We start from the raw sequence: 20,646 nt of genomic DNA on the forward strand, positions 1-20,646 counted from the left end.
TCTATAAGCATTGCCAAAGCAGCAATCTCGTGGGATGGATCAGACATTTGAATTTGTTATTGAAGGCATTGTGGGTTTGCAATATCTCATTTTCAATCATCTAATTATCCAAACCCACCAACATCTTTATCACTATATATATTGCCTCGTATTTCTGTTTTCCCCATCCAAAATTCCAAACACATAACAAGAAACTCTCTAGGCTGATCATTCAAGAGCTTTAGAAACAAGGGCAATGGAACTTGCTTCTTTCTGCTCATTAAGGGCCATATTTCTTTTCTCATGTGCTCTGTGGATAATGCCAGAGTTAACACTAGCAAAGCATGCAAAAATCACCAGGCACTACAACTTTAATGTATGTGTATTGCATTTCAATAGCACATAATCAACTTTTACTTTTTCTTTCATCTCCTTTTATTGTTTATTATCTTTTCATTTTTCTTTCTGCAGGTCCAATTACAAAATGTCACAAGACTATGTCAAACAAAGAGCATTGTGACAATTAATGGTCGATTTCCAGGGCCTAGAGTCATAGCAAGAGAAGGTGACAGGCTAGTGATTAAAGTGACCAACAATGTTCCCTACAACGTTACCATCCATTGGTATTATACAAACAAATCCTCATAATTCAGTTTATTGTAATTTTTGAATGGTAAAAAATGTTCAACATTGTATTATCTATCTCTTTAGGCACGGTGTTCGCCAATTACGGAGTGCTTGGGCAGATGGACCTGCCTATGTGACACAGTGTCCAATTCAAACAGGCCAAACTTTTGTGTACAACTTCACAGTCACTGGCCAAAGAGGAACATTGTGGTGGCATGCCCACATCTCATGGCTAAGAACAACTCTTTATGGTCCTATTGTCATTCTTCCCAAAAAACATGTGCCTTACCCATTCCCCCAAACCTTTAAGGAAGTCCCTATCATATTTGGTAAGTTAATAACCTTCAGACTCAATCCTATACTCCTCTTCCCTGTACATAATAGTAAGTTAAGCTTTTTATTTTACAAATATTAACACTTGAGCATTGCCATTGACTCAAAATGATAATAGGTGAATGGTGGAAAGCAGACACAGAAACTGTTATTAACCAAGCAATGCAAACAGGATTGGCACCTAATCTCTCAGATGCTTACACCATCAATGGTTTTCCAGGTTTTCTCTACAATGGCACCACAAAAGGTAAACAACAGCATGATAATAGGACGGGTGAAATTAAGATTGGCAGAACTTCGATGCAGTCTTTAGGCGTTTTTATTGTTATTCTCTGATTAGAATTGAAGTTCAACCTCAATAATTTACGTAATAAAGGTTTGCGTTAATAAAGGTCAACCTAAATTTCTCAGGTAAAACTCCAATTCTAATTGGAGAATATATAGTACTAAAAGCACATATAGAACTATATCTATGTTATGTTAAAAAAAAGATTACCTTCAATCCACTAAGTTAACGACTTTCTCATTCATGCAGATACCTTCAAACTCAAGGTCAAGGCTGGGAAAACTTATCTCCTGCGTCTGATAAACGCTGCACTCAACAACGAGCTCTTCTTCGGCATTGCAAACCACACACTCACTGTGGTTGAAGCTGATGCAGTATATGTAAAGCCCTTCAGAACAAACTATGTACTAATAACACCAGGACAAACTATTAATGTTCTTCTCAAGACCAAGTCTAAGGCTCCAAATGCAGCCTTTGTCATAGCTGCTAGGCCTTATGCTACAGGTCCTGCAGCTTTTGACAACACCACAGCCACTGGCTTGCTGGAGTACAAAAAATCTTCAGTTTCAAACACAAAAACTAAGAACAAGAAGCTTCGTCTTCTTAGACCTGTGCTTCCTAAATTCAATGACACCGTCTTCGCAATGAAATTCAACAAGAAGGTCCGAAGCTTGGCCAATGCAAGATTCCCGGCAAAAGTTCCAAAAACTGTAGACAAACACTTCTTCTTCACTGTTGGATTAGGCATTAGCTCCTGCCCCAAAAACCAAGCATGCCAAGGACCCAATAACACCAGGGTGACTGCAGCCGTTAATAATGTGTCCTTTGTTATGCCAAACATTGCCTTACTCCAAGCCCATTTTTTCAACAAATCCAAAGGTGTGTACACCACTGATTTCCCTGCTAATCCACCCTTCAGATTCAACTATACTGGGACTCCACCAAACAATATCATGATAAGCAGTGGAACTAAGGCAGTGGTGTTGCCATTTAATGCAAGTGTGGAGTTGATCCTGCAGGACACCAGCATTATTGGTGCTGAGAGCCATCCACTTCACCTTCATGGCTTTAACTTCTTTGTTGTTGGTCAAGGCAATGGAAACTTTGACCCCAAGAAGGACCCATCTAAGTTTAATCTGGTTGACCCGGCTGAGAGGAACACCATTGGTGTGCCATCAGGAGGATGGGTTGCCGTGCGCTTCTTTGCAGACAATCCAGGTAATATATGCACTAAGGTAAAGAGTTTTTATACTGTCATCCAATTACAAGTACACCATGCATGATAGATAAGTTCCTTGACTCTTAAAATAACTACCTTATAAGTAACATCAGCAATGATTTCTAATTGGTTGACTTTGTAAAAACTTTTACACTCACAATGCATTGCTATTAATTAAACTAAATCTTAATACTCCTATTGGATGATCATGTTCTTAATCTTCACACCACATCACTTTGAATCATGTTAATTATGTGGATGATGCTTATCTCCAAGAGACCATATATGTATCATCCACCAAACACTAATCACGGTTACTAAAAGTAAAAATTAAAAAGCAGTAATATCTTTAAATTTATGAATCAATCAAACCCACTTGCACATTTTGGTGTGTTTAGTGTGAGTGTGTTTTAAGTTGCAAGTGTTTGTAACTTTAATTTGCTGATCATACATGAGCAGGTGTTTGGTTCATGCACTGCCATCTTGAAGTGCATACGAGTTGGGGATTGAAAATGGCATGGATCGTCCAAGATGGAAAGCTGCACCATCAGAAGCTTCCACCTCCACCCTCTGACCTTCCCAAATGTTAAAAATTTACCACAATATAACTTTTTTTATTTTTTCTACATTTTTTTCTTCTGAGGTATCCAAGAGTTATAGATACATTTATTTTAGTGATTGTTCCATCTCTTACAAGCTCACTCGCAACTGGCAAGGGTAGTGAGAGTTTTCTGTAGGTTGTAAGCAAGAAATATTGAACTATCTATCTATTTTGAAATAATAGGCCAAATGATGAGTGTTAAAATATTCAGAACGGGCAAATGATCCTTTTGTGTGTTAAAATTTACAGTGCTTTCTTGAGTACTTTCAATCCTAAAAGGTAAATTGTGTAAATTCATAATGCTAGCAACACACTCTTCATCCCTTAAAATCGTATAAAAACCGGCTTGGATCGATCTCACCAGTTCAATTGCCATTATCGTAACGGTGGGGAACAGGATTTTGAGATACCCTCTAGATTTTTCAATAAATATTCAGAAAATGAAAGAAAAATAATACTTGGGGTGATACATGTTGGGTTACAGGCTATTTTTCTGCCCAATCATTTTTCACCCTAAAATAGGTTTTTAATAATAATTTAAAAAGTAGAAGGATAAAAATAAAGCAAAATAAATATACAAAAAAAGAGACAAACTCATCTGAAACTTTTTTTGGGTAAAAACAAAACAAATACAAAGCAATTTAAGAATCTGCTTTCATAGAGCAAAGATGGTTTTTATTCGAGAAGAGCACTAACTGTAACCCAACAACATTTTTTTATTTAAACTACCCAAGTAAATTGGGGATGTTCACTTTAAGGGTGTAAATTAGGGCATTTCATGACATCTGGTTGTTGAGAATTTTGATTAACGGCAAGAAGGTTTTCGTTGATGACCTCCCAACCAATAAAAAAATCACGTTCACTCAAAAGTAAAAAATCCCACACTTCTCCCTCTCCAAAACGGACCTTAGGCTTCCATCTTACAAAATGTTTCAAATTAAATCAAACTTGACTTCTAAGTCCTTAAATCATTTATCTCAAATCCATCCAAAACCTCTAAGCTCTAACGATTCGAGTAGAAAATACCAACTTCAAGTTTTATGTAATCGGAGAAAGTGATGGAAAAAATTGACTATAACAACTAAAAACTGAGACCAAATTTAAGCAAAACAGTATTGAAGAAAAAAACAATAATAGGAGTAAAATTTAGATAAATAAGCCAAAGTAATTATTTCTCCGAAAAATGTTGCACCCAAACATGCACTAAAAGTCTCCAATCACCGATCATTTTTCATCAACAAGAATTGTCTCATTCATTCTACTTTCAATAAGATCAGTCACAACACATACAAATCTTTCATGATTTTAGATGCACAAACAGACCATTATGGACAAATATAGATTTGTTCATGACACAAATCTTTCACTATACAGTTAAAAGCACACCACTCGGAATCATGTCATTCGTAACACTTTATTCAAATGTATGCTGATATAGATGCATACCGTATATCCTATTATAAAAAGCAACACCACTCGACTATATAGTAGTTAGGTGACACATTTTCCCTCAGAAACTTGGAACTGAGGAACGTGATGCTCAGAACTCCCTTTCTGGAAACATGATAGGAGCTACGAGAGACCACAAGTACAGCAGAGCAGTTGCCCAGGAAGTGATGATTCGAACCCACACAGAAGGCCACCCCACGTCAACCAACTTCCCGCTCTCTCCAACAGATGTAGACCAACCAGTCAGAAGCATTGCAGAATACATGCTAGCAAGAGAGAAAATCAAGTGGAAGAAGGCATATGAATATGTAACTGGCTTTGCTTTCTCCTTCTCTTCATCCTCCTTTGCATCCAATGGAAGCAGAGGCTTACCTGCAGAATCACAAGAAATGACAGATTGTCAGTATTAGCTTGTGGCAAATTTTTGTAATTAATGCTAATCAAATAACAAGACAGTTTATTATTTTCCTTCATGGCACCAAATTCCAAAATCAAATTCAGCTTCAAGGCCAATAAAACCATTCTTAGATTTCAAACTCAGATATTTGGTGCCCAACTTTTAGTTGTGCATACTTGACACAACAATGAAATAGAAATATTGGATTTTAAGAATATTTACCAGCACGAGGGGAGCTTGGTGGGGAAAGCACTGCAGCAGAAGATCCAGCACGCACAGCAGAATAAACGACAGATAGAACAGTTGTAGCTAGACCCAAAGTAAGGGTGCCAGTGGAAACAGCTTTTGAGTGTTTGTGAAGACCATTGCACTCATAATCTCTTGGTTCACTAGCCAGTGCACTATAGCAGAGATAAGTGCAGTATAATGATATTACTGAAGCAGGCAAAACACTTCCATTTACCTGTATATGAAAATAATTCAAAAACCTCAAATTCAACTAAAGTAATGAATGATCTACAGTACACAAAGGATAAAACCTGTTCCCAACTAAACAAAATAAAATTTCAGCAATTTATCCTTCAGAACAAACTTAGAAAATGTCAGTCACATCCCAGGCTGACAGGAATAAATATACCTTTTAATGCCAGCTCTACTAACTTACATTCCATCAGAAAAATTGAACCATGATAACGGAGATAGAAGAAAAGAAATTAGATTTAATAAATAACAGATTATATATGAACTCCTACATAGTAACATTTTAACAAAGTATTTAAGTAAAAACAAATGAAAAATGCATCAACAGCAATTTTCAAGCATTGTACAATATCATAGAAGAGACAAATTTGGAAAATTTACATTTTGCAAATTAAAAACCAGGAAAACAAATTAATAGTGGTTAGCTACAATGAAAATCAAATAACAAACTTACTGCAGGATGCAATGCCACTATGGCAAAAACAAATGCAAGAATCATGGTCATAGTAATGAAAAAGACATTGAGTCCACAGTCTTGTCCAGATGGCGTGAAGAAGTGAAAGAGAACTCCTGAGAATGCAAATGTTGCCACATAACAAACAAGGGAAACAACAAATAGAGCAATGTACCTGTATAAATAAACCGGTAAATACTGAAATTCTCATTCAAAAATATAATGTCAACTTATCAAGTAAAGGAAATAACGTTACAGTAGAAAAAAAAAAAAGAAAAAGAAAAGCAAAGCCTAAAACTAACCAGAATTGTTCATCATATCCAACCCATTTGTCATTCCATCCATGAACAAAATCCAACAAGAGCATGACTTGAACAAGAAGAAACATGCCCGAGCCAAACTTTGATATTGTTTCTGCAAATTGACATACCTCATCAAAATCATAAACAATGAAACAATTTACATATCAAATGCATATGAAGGGCCTACAGACAGACACATCACACATACATATACATATCCTCTTCACACTCAAACTGTTTAAGCAAAGTAATTTTTTGTATCTTGTAAGTTTACTGCTTTTAATTTTATAAATACTGAATAGCAAACCGATGTCAGTAAAATTTCAAACAAATTTTGAATCACTACAGTAGGCATTTAAAGAAAACAATATAATGATAAAATAATATTTAAAACAATAGTTAGATCAAGAGAAGTAATCCCAAATTCAAAGTAATAATAGCTCAACAAATAAGGTAATGGTATATTATTTAAAGAATCTAAGGTTTATCACAGTAATCTTTTTATTCCAGCAGGACTTCCATAATCCAATAATATTGTGCCCTCTAAATTTCCCAAAAGCTTTTATTTCCCTTTCACATAATACCATTTTTCATAATTTACTATGTAAAGATTTTCTTTTTTTGTATCCAAACGAATATCTTAAAATTACTTTTCAGCAAACTTACCCAACAAAAACTGATCCAAATTATGATCAATTATTGAAGTATTCTAATTTTCACAACTGTCCCAAACACACCCTATGTCTAAAGGCACAAAGAAGTCATCTTATTAAAAGCAAGAGGCATCAAGCATGAAACATGAAGAAATATCCTTTTTTCATTCACAAATTGTACATCTTGAGAACATACTACTACTATTAATTGTAATTATATGGGCAAAATACAAGACTCAAGCAAAGTAGCAGAACAGACAGCTCAACATGTGTGCTAATCAACTACTAGGAATCAACGGAAATCAATTAGAAGAAATTCTTACCATAGAAGCTGATGATCTCATTTGGAACGAAAAACATAAAGATTACCAGAAGGCACCAGCAGATAATTTTCATCATCCAACCTCCATGGTGCATACTATCCCGGGGATCCCTCTGGGTTTTCACACCAACCATCAGAACAGCTAGAATAGTGAAAAACAGAAAATTCCCCAAGCTAACCCGCAGAACTGCATCCGTTTCAAACCATTCTCGGCTAGGTGTGTGTTTGAAGTGATTGATCCCTGCAGCATTAACAGAAGCACATTAGCTCCATCCAAAAGCACACAACAACGATATTATCCTCTTCTAAACACTTTCATTAACTTCATCATGGCTATCAATCCACTCTCGTTACCAAAACTCCAAATTAACTCGCAACAAAATTTCATCTCAGTGAAAAAAAAGCATGTGAATTCCATAGTATATTAGGAATAATGTAAAATGGTGATTATTTGATTGAGTGTAATTGGATTGGATCGAGGGTGAAAAAAAATAACTTGGAAAAACGCAAATTTTGGATGGGGTTCTAGCTCTAAAACAAAAAGGAGTTTTTCAACCTAGTCAGTGCCTAAATGCCCGCGAAGTCAATACTTAAGCGATTACCACATCCATCAATCTACCCTCATGCATTAACAATATCGTAACATTACCAAAACTACTAAACTAACTTGCAACCAAACTTCAGCTCAAGAAAGCAAAACTATAGGAATTATGTAACAAAATATTTTGAGAAGAAAAAAAATTAAAGACAATAACTAGCTTATGTGCTAAAATAAACCGTTAAAAATAACAAGCCCTCCTATTCTAGAATAATAATTGTTTGAAGCCAAAAAAATTAATTAAAAAGAGAGAAAATAGAAAGGGACGATGCATATAAAGAATTAAATACTTCGTAGACGAAATTGACGAGATTGAGATAGAAGATGAAATTGAAATTGAAAAAGGAAATTAGGGATGATGATGATGATGTTGTTGTTGTTGTTGTTGTTGTTGTTGCTTACAGGGAAGGGATTCCATGAGGGGAGCGGCGACCTCACGGAGGATCCAGGCGACGACGAGAGAGAAGGCGAAGAGGCCGCAGTAGGCGATCCTGGCGGAACGGCGGCTGATTCCCGATACGACGGTCCTGCAGGCGTCGCATGCGCAGGCCGCGCAGCATGACGCCAGGCAAGAAGCTGCCCACATCGATCCTTCTTCTTCTGAGGAGGAGGATATCGAATTAGGGTTTCAAGAACGAGCCTTGGATTTTGATGAGAAGAGTTTGAATTGAATTTGGTTAGGGCGCAGACGAAGACGACGAGTGAGAATATTTGGTGTCGTGTCGTGACTTGGTGAGGAATGAGGATTACCCGTCACTTAACCTTTTTGGGGCATGAAAAAATATGCAAGTAGGAAAGAAAAATAGAAAATACCCCATTTTCTAATTGTTAAACAAACATTTGAATAAATCATCAATAACGTTTTATAAGAAAAAATCATCAGTAATTAAAAATAATTTTTTTTATCACAAGTTATGTGCTACTACTAAATATTATTTAATATGATTTTTTATTAAATTATTGATGGTTATTTATATGATTTTTAAAAAAATATATAAAAACACGAATATTATTTATGTTAAAAATTATTGAATATGCTTTTTAATTTAAAAAAAAATATAATTTATATAGTTAAAATGACTTATTTATTAAAAAAAGTTATTTATATAAACATGAATATTATCCCATACATTGTTAAAAGACTAAATTTATGTTTATTTCTCATTTATTTAAAAATATTAAATCAAAATTATTCGCCGTAAGATCAATATTTAATTCTGATTCAGGTGGGCCGAATATCCAATTTCTAAAAAAAATCTACTAATTTATCATATTTTTTTAGAAATTAAATTTATATTTTTCATTTTTGTCTGTCCTTAAATTATTTTGCCTCTTTATCACCTTATTGGCTCATTCTACCCCTGCTTCAAACGCATTTCTTACTTCATAGTACCTCTAAGACGCTTCTGCGAAGAAAGAAAAATCATTGTTTTGAGCTAGACCCACTTCCAAGCTTCGACTTTTACTCGAAGGTATCTCCTTTTCTTGTTTAATTTTTCGTTTTCCGCTACTTTTGCCATCTTCTGGATTGGAACTATCACTTGTTGTGTATTCTCTTGTAGAATTATGTACTTTGGTTGGTAGTTTTCAAACTCGGATGCTAAGTAAAAAACAAAATTATTATTGGCAAATGTTAGCAATTAGTATGTTTTGTTGGTGGGAGATTCGAACCATGACCTCCTTATCACTCTAATCCCTATATCCCTCCCCCAATCACCCACCCAACCTACAACAAACTCCTATGGTTAAGAATGAGGGAAAGGAGGAAAAGGTCGAGTGTTCGCTCCCTCCTGCTAATAAAAACTAACAAACTAACAAATAATATTTTTTTATTAAAAAAAAGTATTTCTTTGAATGGTGTAAAGATTAAATAGCATCCCACTGGTTTTAAATTGCAGTCATGGTCGTGGTTTCATCGCAATCTTTGATAAAAAACTTCGTACCCCATTGCCCAGAGGCTCTTCGCTATGCGAAGGTATGGGGGAGGGATATTGTACGCAGCCTTACCCGCAATCTTTGATATTGCGGGAAATTGCAAAGGCCACAATTGCAGTCATTAAGACCTCAAAAATCTTGACATTGTGATTGTTCTGGACCCTTTTTTAAAACCTTGGCACAGGGTGTTTGATGAAATTAACAGAAATCAGGTCATGTGTGGCAAAGATACCATTGCTACATCAATATTTGTTTAAATTCTTTATTAGGCTGAATCTGACATGTGGTAGAGCAGATTTTTGTGGATTATAGGGTATCTAGGTTAAGTGTGTTGGTTTCTTAACTCTGGTATAGATTAACTATTTTGTATCTTATTATGCTTTGCTTGCAGCATTATTGTTAAAACTCCAATCATATTGTTTAAACTTTGAAGACTTATTGGGGTTGAAGATTGCCTATGAATTTGGGCCAATAATTGTTTCAAAGAATTAATGAGTGCCAAAGTTTAACTGTAGGGTGAAATGTCCCCCCCCCCCCCCCCTTCTGATATTTGGGATCTTAAACAAATCTCTAACTGTCTCAATTCTTTGTTGTTATTGACCTTGTTTTCCAGCTATTGGTAGATGGAATCCACAAGCTCCAAAGTCAATGTTCCAAACTCTAGACAATTATCTAAGCAGCTTTTGTTTGACCGCCGCTATGGATGGGTGTAATCTCTCTCTCTTTCACCCCTTCCTCTGCTTAGTATTGATCTTGTCCCATACTATATTTTTCAAATAGTAAATCTTTGATCACTGTTGGTTTGTGTCTGGCAGAATTGATGAGTGGAAAGACCCAGCAGAGGAAGCACTTGATGGAGGCCGAGGAATGTAAGATGTTTTCCTTTTCTTTTAAATCTTTTTATTTGGCTCCTGAATGGGCAAAACGTCCACTATATACTTTTTTAAGCATTGTGCTTGCGATCTACTGCTTAAGTTTTCTTATTTAAGGAGTGCAAAGAGTATGTCAAGTTCTACATCTCTTGCATTTCTGCAGCATAAGCTAAGCAACAAAACCACTATTTCATACTTGATTACTTGCTGATTATTTTTCATTCTTTTTCTGTCAAAAGGTTTTGCATATTGCCACTTGCCAAAGCTTTGGTGCATAAGGCCTCACAATCGGTATGATGATGATTTTATCATTGATAGAAGTATTACTTTGATTTGGGCCCAGTATTTACTTCCTTTGATAAATTTATTTTCTTGATTTTATCTTTACTATCAGTTTATTGCTTACTTTCAGCTGACCCATTTTAATTTATTCTTCTATGCTTTGCTACAATATTTTCATCTATGCTTCTTCATAGTAACTTTTATTAGGTACTGTGCTTGATATTCTTAATTGGTGTTGGATTTTTTTTTCCCGAAGGCACAACAAGCATGACTTTGAAAATGAAAATAAATAATGTACATGTACAATCGAGATTGAATGACCATTGCCATCAAATAGAAAGTTAAATTCAGTGCATATTATACTACTAGCTATATATATATATATGAATTACTTTGAGTTTATTTGTACAAGTATCATAAGACTACCTGAGTGACCATTGGTGGGTGGAAATACAGCTCCTTTTGATGTGACATCTACAAGCTTTCAATTGATGTGTAATTTACAGCAATTGAGCTTGATTAATTAATCAAGCATACATACTTTGAATACCTCAACTTTGTGATCACCAATCACCATATTGTTTATGTAAAAGAGGAGGGCCTAACCATAGAAACTATTGAAAGATGTGAAGTAGACTGTTTTAAAGTCATTGCTATTCTGTAGTTTATGATATGATTAGTTAAATAGCTTTTAGAAGTAGAGAGTATAAAACTTCATGTAAGTATTGTAAGTTTGAAATTGTTTGGTGTATATGGTCTACTGAAATGCTAGGATCTGTAAAATCCAATTTTTTTACTAGTGTTGAACTTTGATTAATGAGGTAAATCAGTAGTGACAACTTATTAAATAGATTGTCTGTATTTCTCAGGAGTCAGAACCATTAATTTTATGGCATGTGTAATCTATGTAACCGACCTTACCTAGTGGGATAAGGTTGTTTTTATATGTTATTTTTATGTATCTAAAAGTGTAGGAAAAGTTCTCCTAAACATATGCAGAGAGGAAAGGCAATATGATCAGAGCACAATTGGTGAAAATGACTTGTGTATCTAAATTTACTCGTTGGAATATGTATAGTCTCAATCACCTAATCATTATGTGAATGAAAGTATTTACCCCTGCAGCTGAGTGATCTAGTAGGAAGAGCTATTCCATCATTAAGCTTATGCCTTCCATATTCTCTTTTTGTAGATAAATTGTGCAGTAATCTCAGTCAAAAAAGCTTCAGAGAAGCCCGAGTTGTTTTCCCATCAGATGCTGCAGAGTGCTTTAGATGACGGTGTTAAGAGTTTTATGACATCTTTAAAAAACGTTGGGAGTAAAGGTTTCATCCTCAACAAGAATTCTCAATCACAAGCTTTCAATAACCCTTCCCACTCACTTACAGGAAGCAATGAATGATGAAGGGAACAAAGTTAACTTGTCATAAAAAGTTTGTGTTCTATTTAATGTAACTATGCTAAATTTTCCTTATCATAATTGTCATGATGTAGAATTGTAGTTGATTCAGAGGAATTTTTTATTTACATTTTATGCATACAATGCAATTTGTCATCCATACTCCTATCTATTCACTGATAATAATAAAAAAATACTCCTAAGTCCTATCTATTCATTTAACATAAAATTTCTAAAACGAGAATTATTAGGTTGCCGTTTCGGCGGTTTGGTTGGCTTTATTGTGTCGTGCAACACTTTTGTATGTCCCCTCCTTCAATCTAAGACGCCACGACATAGATATTCAATTCAGTTTTCACTTTAACTTTGTATTATACTCTCAAGTCTCAATCTTTTAAATTATTTTTATTTGGTGTATAATGCCAGCAACGGAATTTGAACTTAAGACCTGAAAACTACTTGAATCCTCCACCACTAGTTTGCCTTTTCAATTATTTGATCTTTATCTTTCGCTTTCCTCTTATTTCTAATATTTTTTTTCTTTATATTTCTTTAATAATATTCCAATTCCAATTTATGTATGATCAATGGAACTTAATAATTCATTTTATTGGAAAGTTACATAAAGTAAATTAACAATGACAACATTAATGGTCGATATTTTTATCATATATTGATACATTTTGGCTTAGCAACACATTTTACCACAATAAATTTTAATCCAAGTATTTATTTCACATATTTTATCATTATATTTTTAATTTTTATGAATTTTATCATCCAAATTTTTTCTGAGTATTTGTCAAATTTTAGGGACACAATAACACTTCATTACACATTTAAGAAAAAACATGTGAGAAAAACTTTGGCAATGAAATTCACAAAATGTTCATAATTGGATGATAAAATGTGCAATTAAACCATACATGGAAGAGCCTTAAGAAGCAAAGGGTCTGGAAAGAGCCGTAAGAAGCAAAGGAAAACAGATGAATAATGGAGCTTAGAGCAAGCTTTCATGGAGAAAACCAAGAGTTGAGATCATAGTCTGGGTTTGTCTCTCTTCCCAAAGAGGCCTCGTGGTTGTAACAAGATTCTTTTGTCAACACGAAAATCTCCCTTTTAGTGTTAGATTTGACTGTGTTCGTTAAGGGTTTAATATTCAAGCGTACTAATATTCCTAAAACAAGAATTTGTTATACAGCACCTAAAAAGTTACCGAAGGTCAAGTATCCCAGGTAGCCCGATTGCACAAGAGAGATTTCAAACTAAGATGCTGCCACAATCGAACCCGCACGTTCCCCGTTAAAGCTTGATATCACAACATAGGGGCAACACAAGAAACCATATATAAAGAAACTTAATAAGATGACATAAAATTCTAGAGCAAAAAAATTAAAACAACGTTCAAGATTATCATATCTAGCGTCCAAAATGACCAGCAAAACTGAAATGTAGTTCAATTCGGTATACACCTCAAACCAAAACTTGAAACACTAACTAGATACTACTTAATACTTAACAGGAGCAAGGATTTCAATTTGGGAACCAAGCTTCTCCTCTGCAACCTTCTCAGCTTTCACCCTCAATTTGGCAAGCTGCTTCTTCCTCTCATAACACAATTGTGCTCTCTCCTTCCTTTTCTTCTCAAGTTCCTGTTAGCAACATAGCAATTAGAAATTAGAAATTGCAAACAAAAGAGGGGAAATCCAACAACAATAACAAAGGAGTAAACAAATTCACTGTGACATCTCTCTTAACAATTCACTAAGAAAAAAATGAAATTCAAAGGAGTAAACAAATTCCAGAAAGCAAGCACTCACCCTGATGGTATCATAGTAGTTCCATCCAACCTCAGATGACAATTGGCCCAGATGACAGTATTTGTGTCCCTTCTGAAGCCTCAACACCCTAATAAATTTCATTCACCACTTCAGCATTCATAATAGATTGAAGAACCAAATTCCAAAACAAAAGCACAAAGTAAAACTCACTTGAGAGCATCAGGGACAACCATCCTCTTGGTCTTGTCATAAGGAGGAGGAATGCCCTCGTACACCTTCAGTCGTGCAAGAGCAGCTTCCCCGCGCTTTGTCTTGTGTGGTATCATCCTGCAGACACAAACATCCTTCTCAGAAAACTTTCCACAACACCAGTAATCTTCATTACAAGTTCATAATGCCAACCATAAACACATTAGCCCCATATAATGCAAAAAACATTACACATTAGCCCCAACATCAACAAAATCAGTCCCACTAGATTAGGTTGACACCATTGAATTCAGTTAAAATTACTCTAGCTACAAACATGAATCAACCTAGACTTGTCAGCAGCCAAATTTGTTGGGGATGAATTTATCAGATTTACCAGTAATTTCATCATACGGAGACATTGGCATCAGATCAATTGCAAGCATAAAAATGCCAACTAATTATCTTATTAGAAAAATGCAAGAATCATTAGTCTACCTATACAGAGACATTTAAATGAACCCAATTGAAAGATAATATCTTTAATCAATTAATGTTTTTTTGGGGGGAGAAAGAAAAGGGTGAGAGTGCTGACCCACGAACGGTGCGCCAGAAGATCTTGCCGGGTGCACGGAAATGGATGGGGCCGTGAGAGGGCTTGGTGTTCATGCGCTTGCGGAGGAAACGCAAGTACTTCATCTTCTGCCTGACGAGCCCACCGGAGATGCAAATCTCCTCGCAGCGCACCACCACCACCTTCTGCCCATTCAGAAGTTCCTTCGCCACGATCGATGCCAGCCTCCCCAGCATGTGGTGCCGCGCGTCCACAACTACCCTCTTCGCGCAGATTCCTGACCCCGAAACCATTTTCTCTCTGTGCCTCTGTCTCTCTCACAAACCAAGACGCTGCTGTTTGTGTTCTCCTCTGTGTCTTAGGGTTTTGAGTATAAAAAGGGAGGCAATGAGGGAGAATAGGATTTTTATGACGCGGGTGAATGTGGGTTGGGCTTTTAACCTAACCAACCTAAAGGATTGAAACTCTAAACCAATTTAAAATTAAGCCTTTTCCGAACCAAATAAAAAGTAAGAATATATTGTTTTGTTTTTTTTAATCTGTGGGAGGAAATCAAATATATTTTTTTTTATTAGTTTGTTTTGTTAACTATGAAAGGAAATCAAATCGATGATAATATTAAAAAATTTATAATAAATCATGTATTTTTATTCAAATAACTGAATTAATTCCATAGATAAATATAGTTGGTTGGAGGAGTACTAGATTAACAGAGAGAGTAAGCGGGATATTATTATGATCAAAATTATATGAGAATATATATATATATATATATATATATATATATATATATATATATATATATATATATGCATGCGCGTGTGTAGACTGTGTTTTAGACCTGAAAACTACTTGAATCCTCCACCACTAGTTTGCCTTTGCCTTTTCAATTATTTGATCGATCTTTCAATTTACTCTTATTTCTAATAATTTTTGTTTATATTTCTTTAATAATATTCTAATTTATGTATGATCTATGGAATCTAATAATTCAATTTTTTGGAAAGTTACATAAGGTAAATTAACCATGACAACATTAGTTAAATTGTATCAATAATTTCTTAAATCGATACATTTCGGTTTACTAACAAATTTTACCATTACCACGATAAATTTTCATCGAAGTATTTTTTCCATATTTTATCATTATATTTTTAATTTTATAATCTAATTTTTGAGCATTTATCATCTCAACACGCGGCATCAATGGTATTGTAACAAAATCATATTTCTCAACAACTATGACAAAATAATGTCATTTCTTAGAAACACACATAAGAAACATGCGAGAAAAAAAACTTAATGAAACACACAAAAATAATAGTAGTTGGATCATGGATGATAACACATGCAATTAAACCAAAGAGCCTTAAGGAGCGAAGGGAATGGGAATGGGAAGAGCCGTAAGAAGAAAAGGAAAAGAGATGAAAAATTGGAGCCTAGAGCAAGCTTTCATGAAGGAAACCAAGATTTGAGATCATAGTCTGGGTTTGTCTATTCCAAAAGAGACATCGTGATTGTAATAAGATTCTTTGTCAACTCGACAATCTGTTTTAGTGTGAATTTGATTGTGTTGGTTAAGGGTTTAATATTCAAGCATACTTATATTGATAAAACAAGGTTTTGTTAGTACTACACATTAATAGTTATCGAAGGGTAAAGTATCCCAGCTAGCCCAACAAATAAGGATTTCATATTAATATACTGCCACAATCGACCCCGCATGTTCCCCATTAAAGATTGATATCACAACATTGGGGAAGCACAAGAAACCATATATAAAGAAACTTAGTAAGATGACATAAAATTCAAGAGCAAATAAACTAAAACAACTTTCAAGATTATCATATCTAGCGTCCAAGTTGACCAGCAAAACTGAAATGTAGTTCAATTCGGTATACAACTCAAACCAAAACTTCAAAACACTAACTAGCATACTACTTAGTACTTAACAGGAGCAAGGATTTCAATTTGGGAACCAAGCTTCTTCTCTGCAACCTTCTCAGCTTTCTCCCTCAATTTGGCAAGCTGCTTCTTCCTCTCGTAACACAATTGTGCTCTCTCCTTCCTCTTCTTCTCAAGTTCCTGTTAGCAACATAGCAATTAGAAATTAGAAATTGCAAACAAAAGAGGGAAAATCCAACAACAATAACAACAGAGCCTCGCTTGATGCTATTAGATTTCATTAAAAATGAAATTCTTAAAATTATTCACCGTGACATCTCTCTTAACAATTCACCAAGAAAAGAATGAAATTCAACGGAGTAAACAAGTTCCAGAAAGCAAGCACTCACCCTGATGGTATCATAGTAGTTCCATCCAACCTCAGATGACAATTGGCCCAGATGACAGTATTTGTGTCCCTTCTGAAGCCTCAACACCCTAATAAATTTCATTCACCACTTCAGCATCTAAAAGATTGAACAACCAAATTCCAAAACAAAAGTAGAAAGAAAAACTCACTTGAGAGCATCAGGAACAACCATCCTCTTGGTCTTGTCATAAGGAGGAGGAATGCCCTCATACACCTTCAATCGCGCAAGAGCAGCTTCCCCGCGCTTTGTCTTGTGTGGTATCATCCTGCAAACACAAACATCCTTCTTAGAAAACTTTCCACATCAACACCAGTAATCTTCATTACAAGTTCATAATGTCAACCATAAACACATTAGCCCCAAATAATGCAAAAAACACTACACATTAGCCCCAACATCAATAAAATCCGTCCCACTAGATTAGGTTGACACCATTGAATTCAGTTAAAATTACTCTAGCTACAAACATGAATCAACCTAGACTTGTCAGCAGCCAAATTTGTTGGGGATGAATTTATCAGATTTACCAGTAATTTCATCATACGGAGACATTGGCATCAGATCAATTGCAAGCATAAAAATGCCAACTAATTATTTTATTAGAAAAATGCAAGAATCATTAGTCTACCTATACAGAGACATTTAAATGAACCCAATTGCAACGATAATATCTTCAATAAATTAATGTTTTTTTTTAAAGAAAGAAAAGGGTGACAGTACTGACCCACGAACGGTGCGCCAGAAGATCTTGCCGGGTGCACGGAAATGGATGGGGCCGTGAGAGGGCTTGGTGTTCATGCGCTTGCGGAGGAAACGCAAGTACTTCATCTTCTGCCTGACGAGCCCACCGGAGATGCAAATCTCCTCGCAGCGTACCACCACCACCTTCTGCCCATTCAGAAGTTCTTTCGCCACGATCGATGCCAGCCTCCCCAGCATGTGGTGTCGTGCGTCCACAATTACCCTCTTGGCACAGATCCCTGACCCCGAAACCATTTTCTCTCTGTGCCTCTGTCTCGCGCTGTTTGTGTTCTCCTCCGTGTGTTAGGGTTTTGAGTATAAAAAGGAGGCGGCGAGGGAGATTAGGGTTTTTATGATGCGGGTGAATGTGGGTTGGGCTTTTGACCCAACTACCCTGAAGGTTTGAAACTCTAAACCAACTTAAAATCAAGCCTTTCCCAACCAAATAAAATGGAAGAATATATTGTTTTATTTTTTTAATCTGTGGGGGAGGAAATTAAATATATTATTTTGTTACTTAAAATTAAGCCTTTCCGAACCAAATAAAAAGCAAGAATATATTGTTTTGTTTTTTTAATCTTTGGGAGGAAATTAAATATATTATATTGTTTTGTTTTTTTAATCTTTGGGAGGAAATCAAATATATTATTTTGGTGTTGTATCTGTGGAAGGAAATCAAATCGATGATAATATCAAAAAAATTATAATATAAATCATGTATTTTAAATAAATGAATTAAATCTCTTGATAAATGTATTTTTTTTGGAGGAATGCTAGATTAATAGAAAAATTAATTCAAGTAAAAAAATAACTTAATTCTGCAATTAATTTTTGTTGAAAATTTATCTAATGAAAACATGTTTTCGTTATATAAAAAGGGTGCAAACAAATTAGAAAAAATATGTAATGAAAACATTTTTTTTTATTTTGCCCGTGGAAACACGTTCCCACGGGATATTTTATAGACACTTTCTATACTGCAACGAACATATTTCTGCCTACAAAATTTAAAGTAGAAACGTTTTCATTGTGTAATCTGTTTGTACGCCCTACACTAATATGGAAGTGGATTTTGTATGCAATTTGTATGGGATCAATAATAATATCCTTAAAATAAACAAATTAGACTTTTCCTACCCAACACCCCCTATAACTACCTAAAACCCAACTCAATTAAAGAAGAAAAATGAAATATGTGCATGTGATGCGAAGGGAGAGAGAAGTTAATATATCACATGACAAAAACTCTATCTAGAGTCTTGCATGCATGCATTGTCTTGTCACACTTCAAAGTAAAATAAATATTTCTTACATGTTCCTTATGTGTGTAACAATGTGTAATAAATATTTGAATTGAATGTTTATGCAGTTGTTGGGTAAAATAATTTTACGCTATCGTTCAATCACAGGTTATTCTTGAATTACTTTTAAAATGATTATCATATATATGGTGGGTTGTGATCGAATGATTGTATAAAAAATTTTACATTGTCAATGTATCATCTTTTTTCTCTAAATATTTTTCATAGATGTGCCTTGTGTGTGTAAAGGATGTGTGTGTAATAAATATTTTCCTATATGTGCCTTGTGTGTGAAACAGATTTTTTTGTTTTCTTGTATGTGCCTTGTTTGTGAGGTCTATAGGAAATGAGAGGATGAAGGATCTAAGCATGTTGAGAGAAATCACAAATTGTTTTACCGATGTTTGAGAGTGCAAATTAATTTTGATAGTGTTCTTGGTTTGCAAAGCTATAGGTTGCTAATGAATACAACTAGTATGCAACGTGAGTTTTGGCTAAAACTGCACACAAGAAGGGATGAGTGCAAGGGTTACGCTCACTGTGGACCAACTGAAAGCCGCTAGAGAAATATACTGTTTTTTATGCTTTGGTATGTATATGGATATGGAGTCTAAGGTTTCACTTATCCTTTTAAGGATGATATCATGTTAGATTTCATCTCAAAATCAATTGGTATTAATTGAAGTTGTCTAACAGGTATATAAGTTGTACTCAAAAGAGTGAGGCAGCCGATGTGGAACTTGGATATTTCCCAACAATTTTAACACAAATTGGTCTTTATTACTTTAAATGCATAAGTCTTCATGGCAAACATTGCAATGTTCTTTTTCTTTTTTTGCACATTTCATATGCTAGATATGATGATGATGATGATTTGGGAATCATGGACATTAATGAGAATGACCGCAAATCTCGTACATATGCCTGACTTTTTGTACTGTCAAATTTATATTTAATCTATTACAGTTTAGTTTAGTAAAATCCATTCTTGAGCCTTCTAATGCTCTAAACAGAGTCAGTAGAGTGGAACATGAGTTGGCTACCACCAACCAACAAGGTATTATTGGCTCTAATATAAGGTTTTTAACAAAAGATTTCTAGGTTCTGATCATACTATTTTTCACTTTGTGTGGGTAACTCACTTTGGATACTAATCTTCTATGTTCTATTTTTGTAAAGGTTCAAAATGATAAAAACTCTATTGCAGGTCAGAATTCACCTAGTTTATTTGTGCAGTTGCGAAGTTATTCCGTAGAAATTAAAAGACGATGGAAGTTCAAAAGCATGCTCTGCAGGACTGGCTTGAGGTGGTTAGTCAAAAATGATTGCTCTAGTTCTTTTAGTTTATAGATTGGTCCGCACATCTACCGAACTTAACAAGACTGGACAATAGACATATGTTGTGTAGCTTTGAAATAAAAAATGATCTATTTGCTTGTTTAGTTCTATCCAATACTCACTTTTTACTTCTCCAGGACTTTCTTGCATGCAAAAGTCAATTTAAAGGAATGCCTCTTCTGCATTCTAGTTTTCGTATTAACTAACAAAGCACTGACA

General features: G+C 34.9%; 5 protein-coding genes across 5 annotated transcripts; 2 read left to right on the forward strand and 3 right to left on the reverse strand.

The window, feature by feature from the left end:
* The first annotated feature begins 235 nt into the window (after positions 1 to 235).
* On the forward strand, positions 236 to 3,110 carry LOC114424254 (laccase-17-like). Its single transcript, XM_028391097.1, has 6 exons — positions 236 to 355; positions 451 to 602; positions 691 to 935; positions 1,058 to 1,186; positions 1,475 to 2,443; positions 2,904 to 3,110. Exons 1-6 carry the CDS (start codon positions 236 to 238, stop codon positions 3,032 to 3,034), a joined length of 1,746 nt encoding a protein of 581 aa, XP_028246898.1. The 3' UTR covers positions 3,035 to 3,110.
* A 1,139-nt stretch (positions 3,111 to 4,249) lies between these two features.
* Positions 4,250 to 8,477, reverse strand: LOC114423747 (probable serine incorporator). Its single transcript, XM_028390616.1, has 6 exons — positions 8,103 to 8,477; positions 7,104 to 7,343; positions 6,128 to 6,239; positions 5,826 to 6,000; positions 5,114 to 5,354; positions 4,250 to 4,866 (listed from the first exon to the last, which is right to left on the reverse strand). Exons 1-6 carry the CDS (start codon positions 8,284 to 8,286, stop codon positions 4,586 to 4,588), a joined length of 1,233 nt encoding a protein of 410 aa, XP_028246417.1. The 5' UTR covers positions 8,287 to 8,477; the 3' UTR covers positions 4,250 to 4,585.
* Positions 8,478 to 9,040: 563 nt separating this feature from the next.
* Positions 9,041 to 12,391, forward strand: LOC114423748. The gene is made up of 5 exons (XM_028390617.1): positions 9,041 to 9,172; positions 10,249 to 10,344; positions 10,451 to 10,504; positions 10,747 to 10,798; positions 11,982 to 12,391. Exons 2-5 carry the CDS (start codon positions 10,259 to 10,261, stop codon positions 12,189 to 12,191), a joined length of 402 nt encoding a protein of 133 aa, XP_028246418.1. The 5' UTR covers positions 9,041 to 9,172; positions 10,249 to 10,258; the 3' UTR covers positions 12,192 to 12,391.
* A 1,123-nt stretch (positions 12,392 to 13,514) lies between these two features.
* Positions 13,515 to 15,120, reverse strand: LOC114423750 (60S ribosomal protein L13a-4-like). The gene is made up of 4 exons (XM_028390619.1): positions 14,754 to 15,120; positions 14,180 to 14,296; positions 14,009 to 14,096; positions 13,515 to 13,840 (listed from the first exon to the last, which is right to left on the reverse strand). Exons 1-4 carry the CDS (start codon positions 15,023 to 15,025, stop codon positions 13,697 to 13,699), a joined length of 621 nt encoding a protein of 206 aa, XP_028246420.1. The 5' UTR covers positions 15,026 to 15,120; the 3' UTR covers positions 13,515 to 13,696.
* A 1,366-nt stretch (positions 15,121 to 16,486) lies between these two features.
* On the reverse strand, positions 16,487 to 18,146 carry LOC114423749 (60S ribosomal protein L13a-1-like). The gene is made up of 4 exons (XM_028390618.1): positions 17,772 to 18,146; positions 17,196 to 17,312; positions 17,027 to 17,114; positions 16,487 to 16,817 (listed from the first exon to the last, which is right to left on the reverse strand). The coding sequence occupies exons 1-4, from the start codon at positions 18,041 to 18,043 to the stop codon at positions 16,674 to 16,676; spliced, it is 621 nt and encodes a 206-aa protein (XP_028246419.1). The 5' UTR covers positions 18,044 to 18,146; the 3' UTR covers positions 16,487 to 16,673.
* Positions 18,147 to 20,646: the final 2,500 nt, after the last annotated feature.

This window comes from Glycine soja, chromosome 8 (assembly GCF_004193775.1).
Source record: "Glycine soja cultivar W05 chromosome 8, ASM419377v2, whole genome shotgun sequence".
Lineage (NCBI taxonomy): Eukaryota > Viridiplantae > Streptophyta > Magnoliopsida > Fabales > Fabaceae > Glycine > Glycine soja.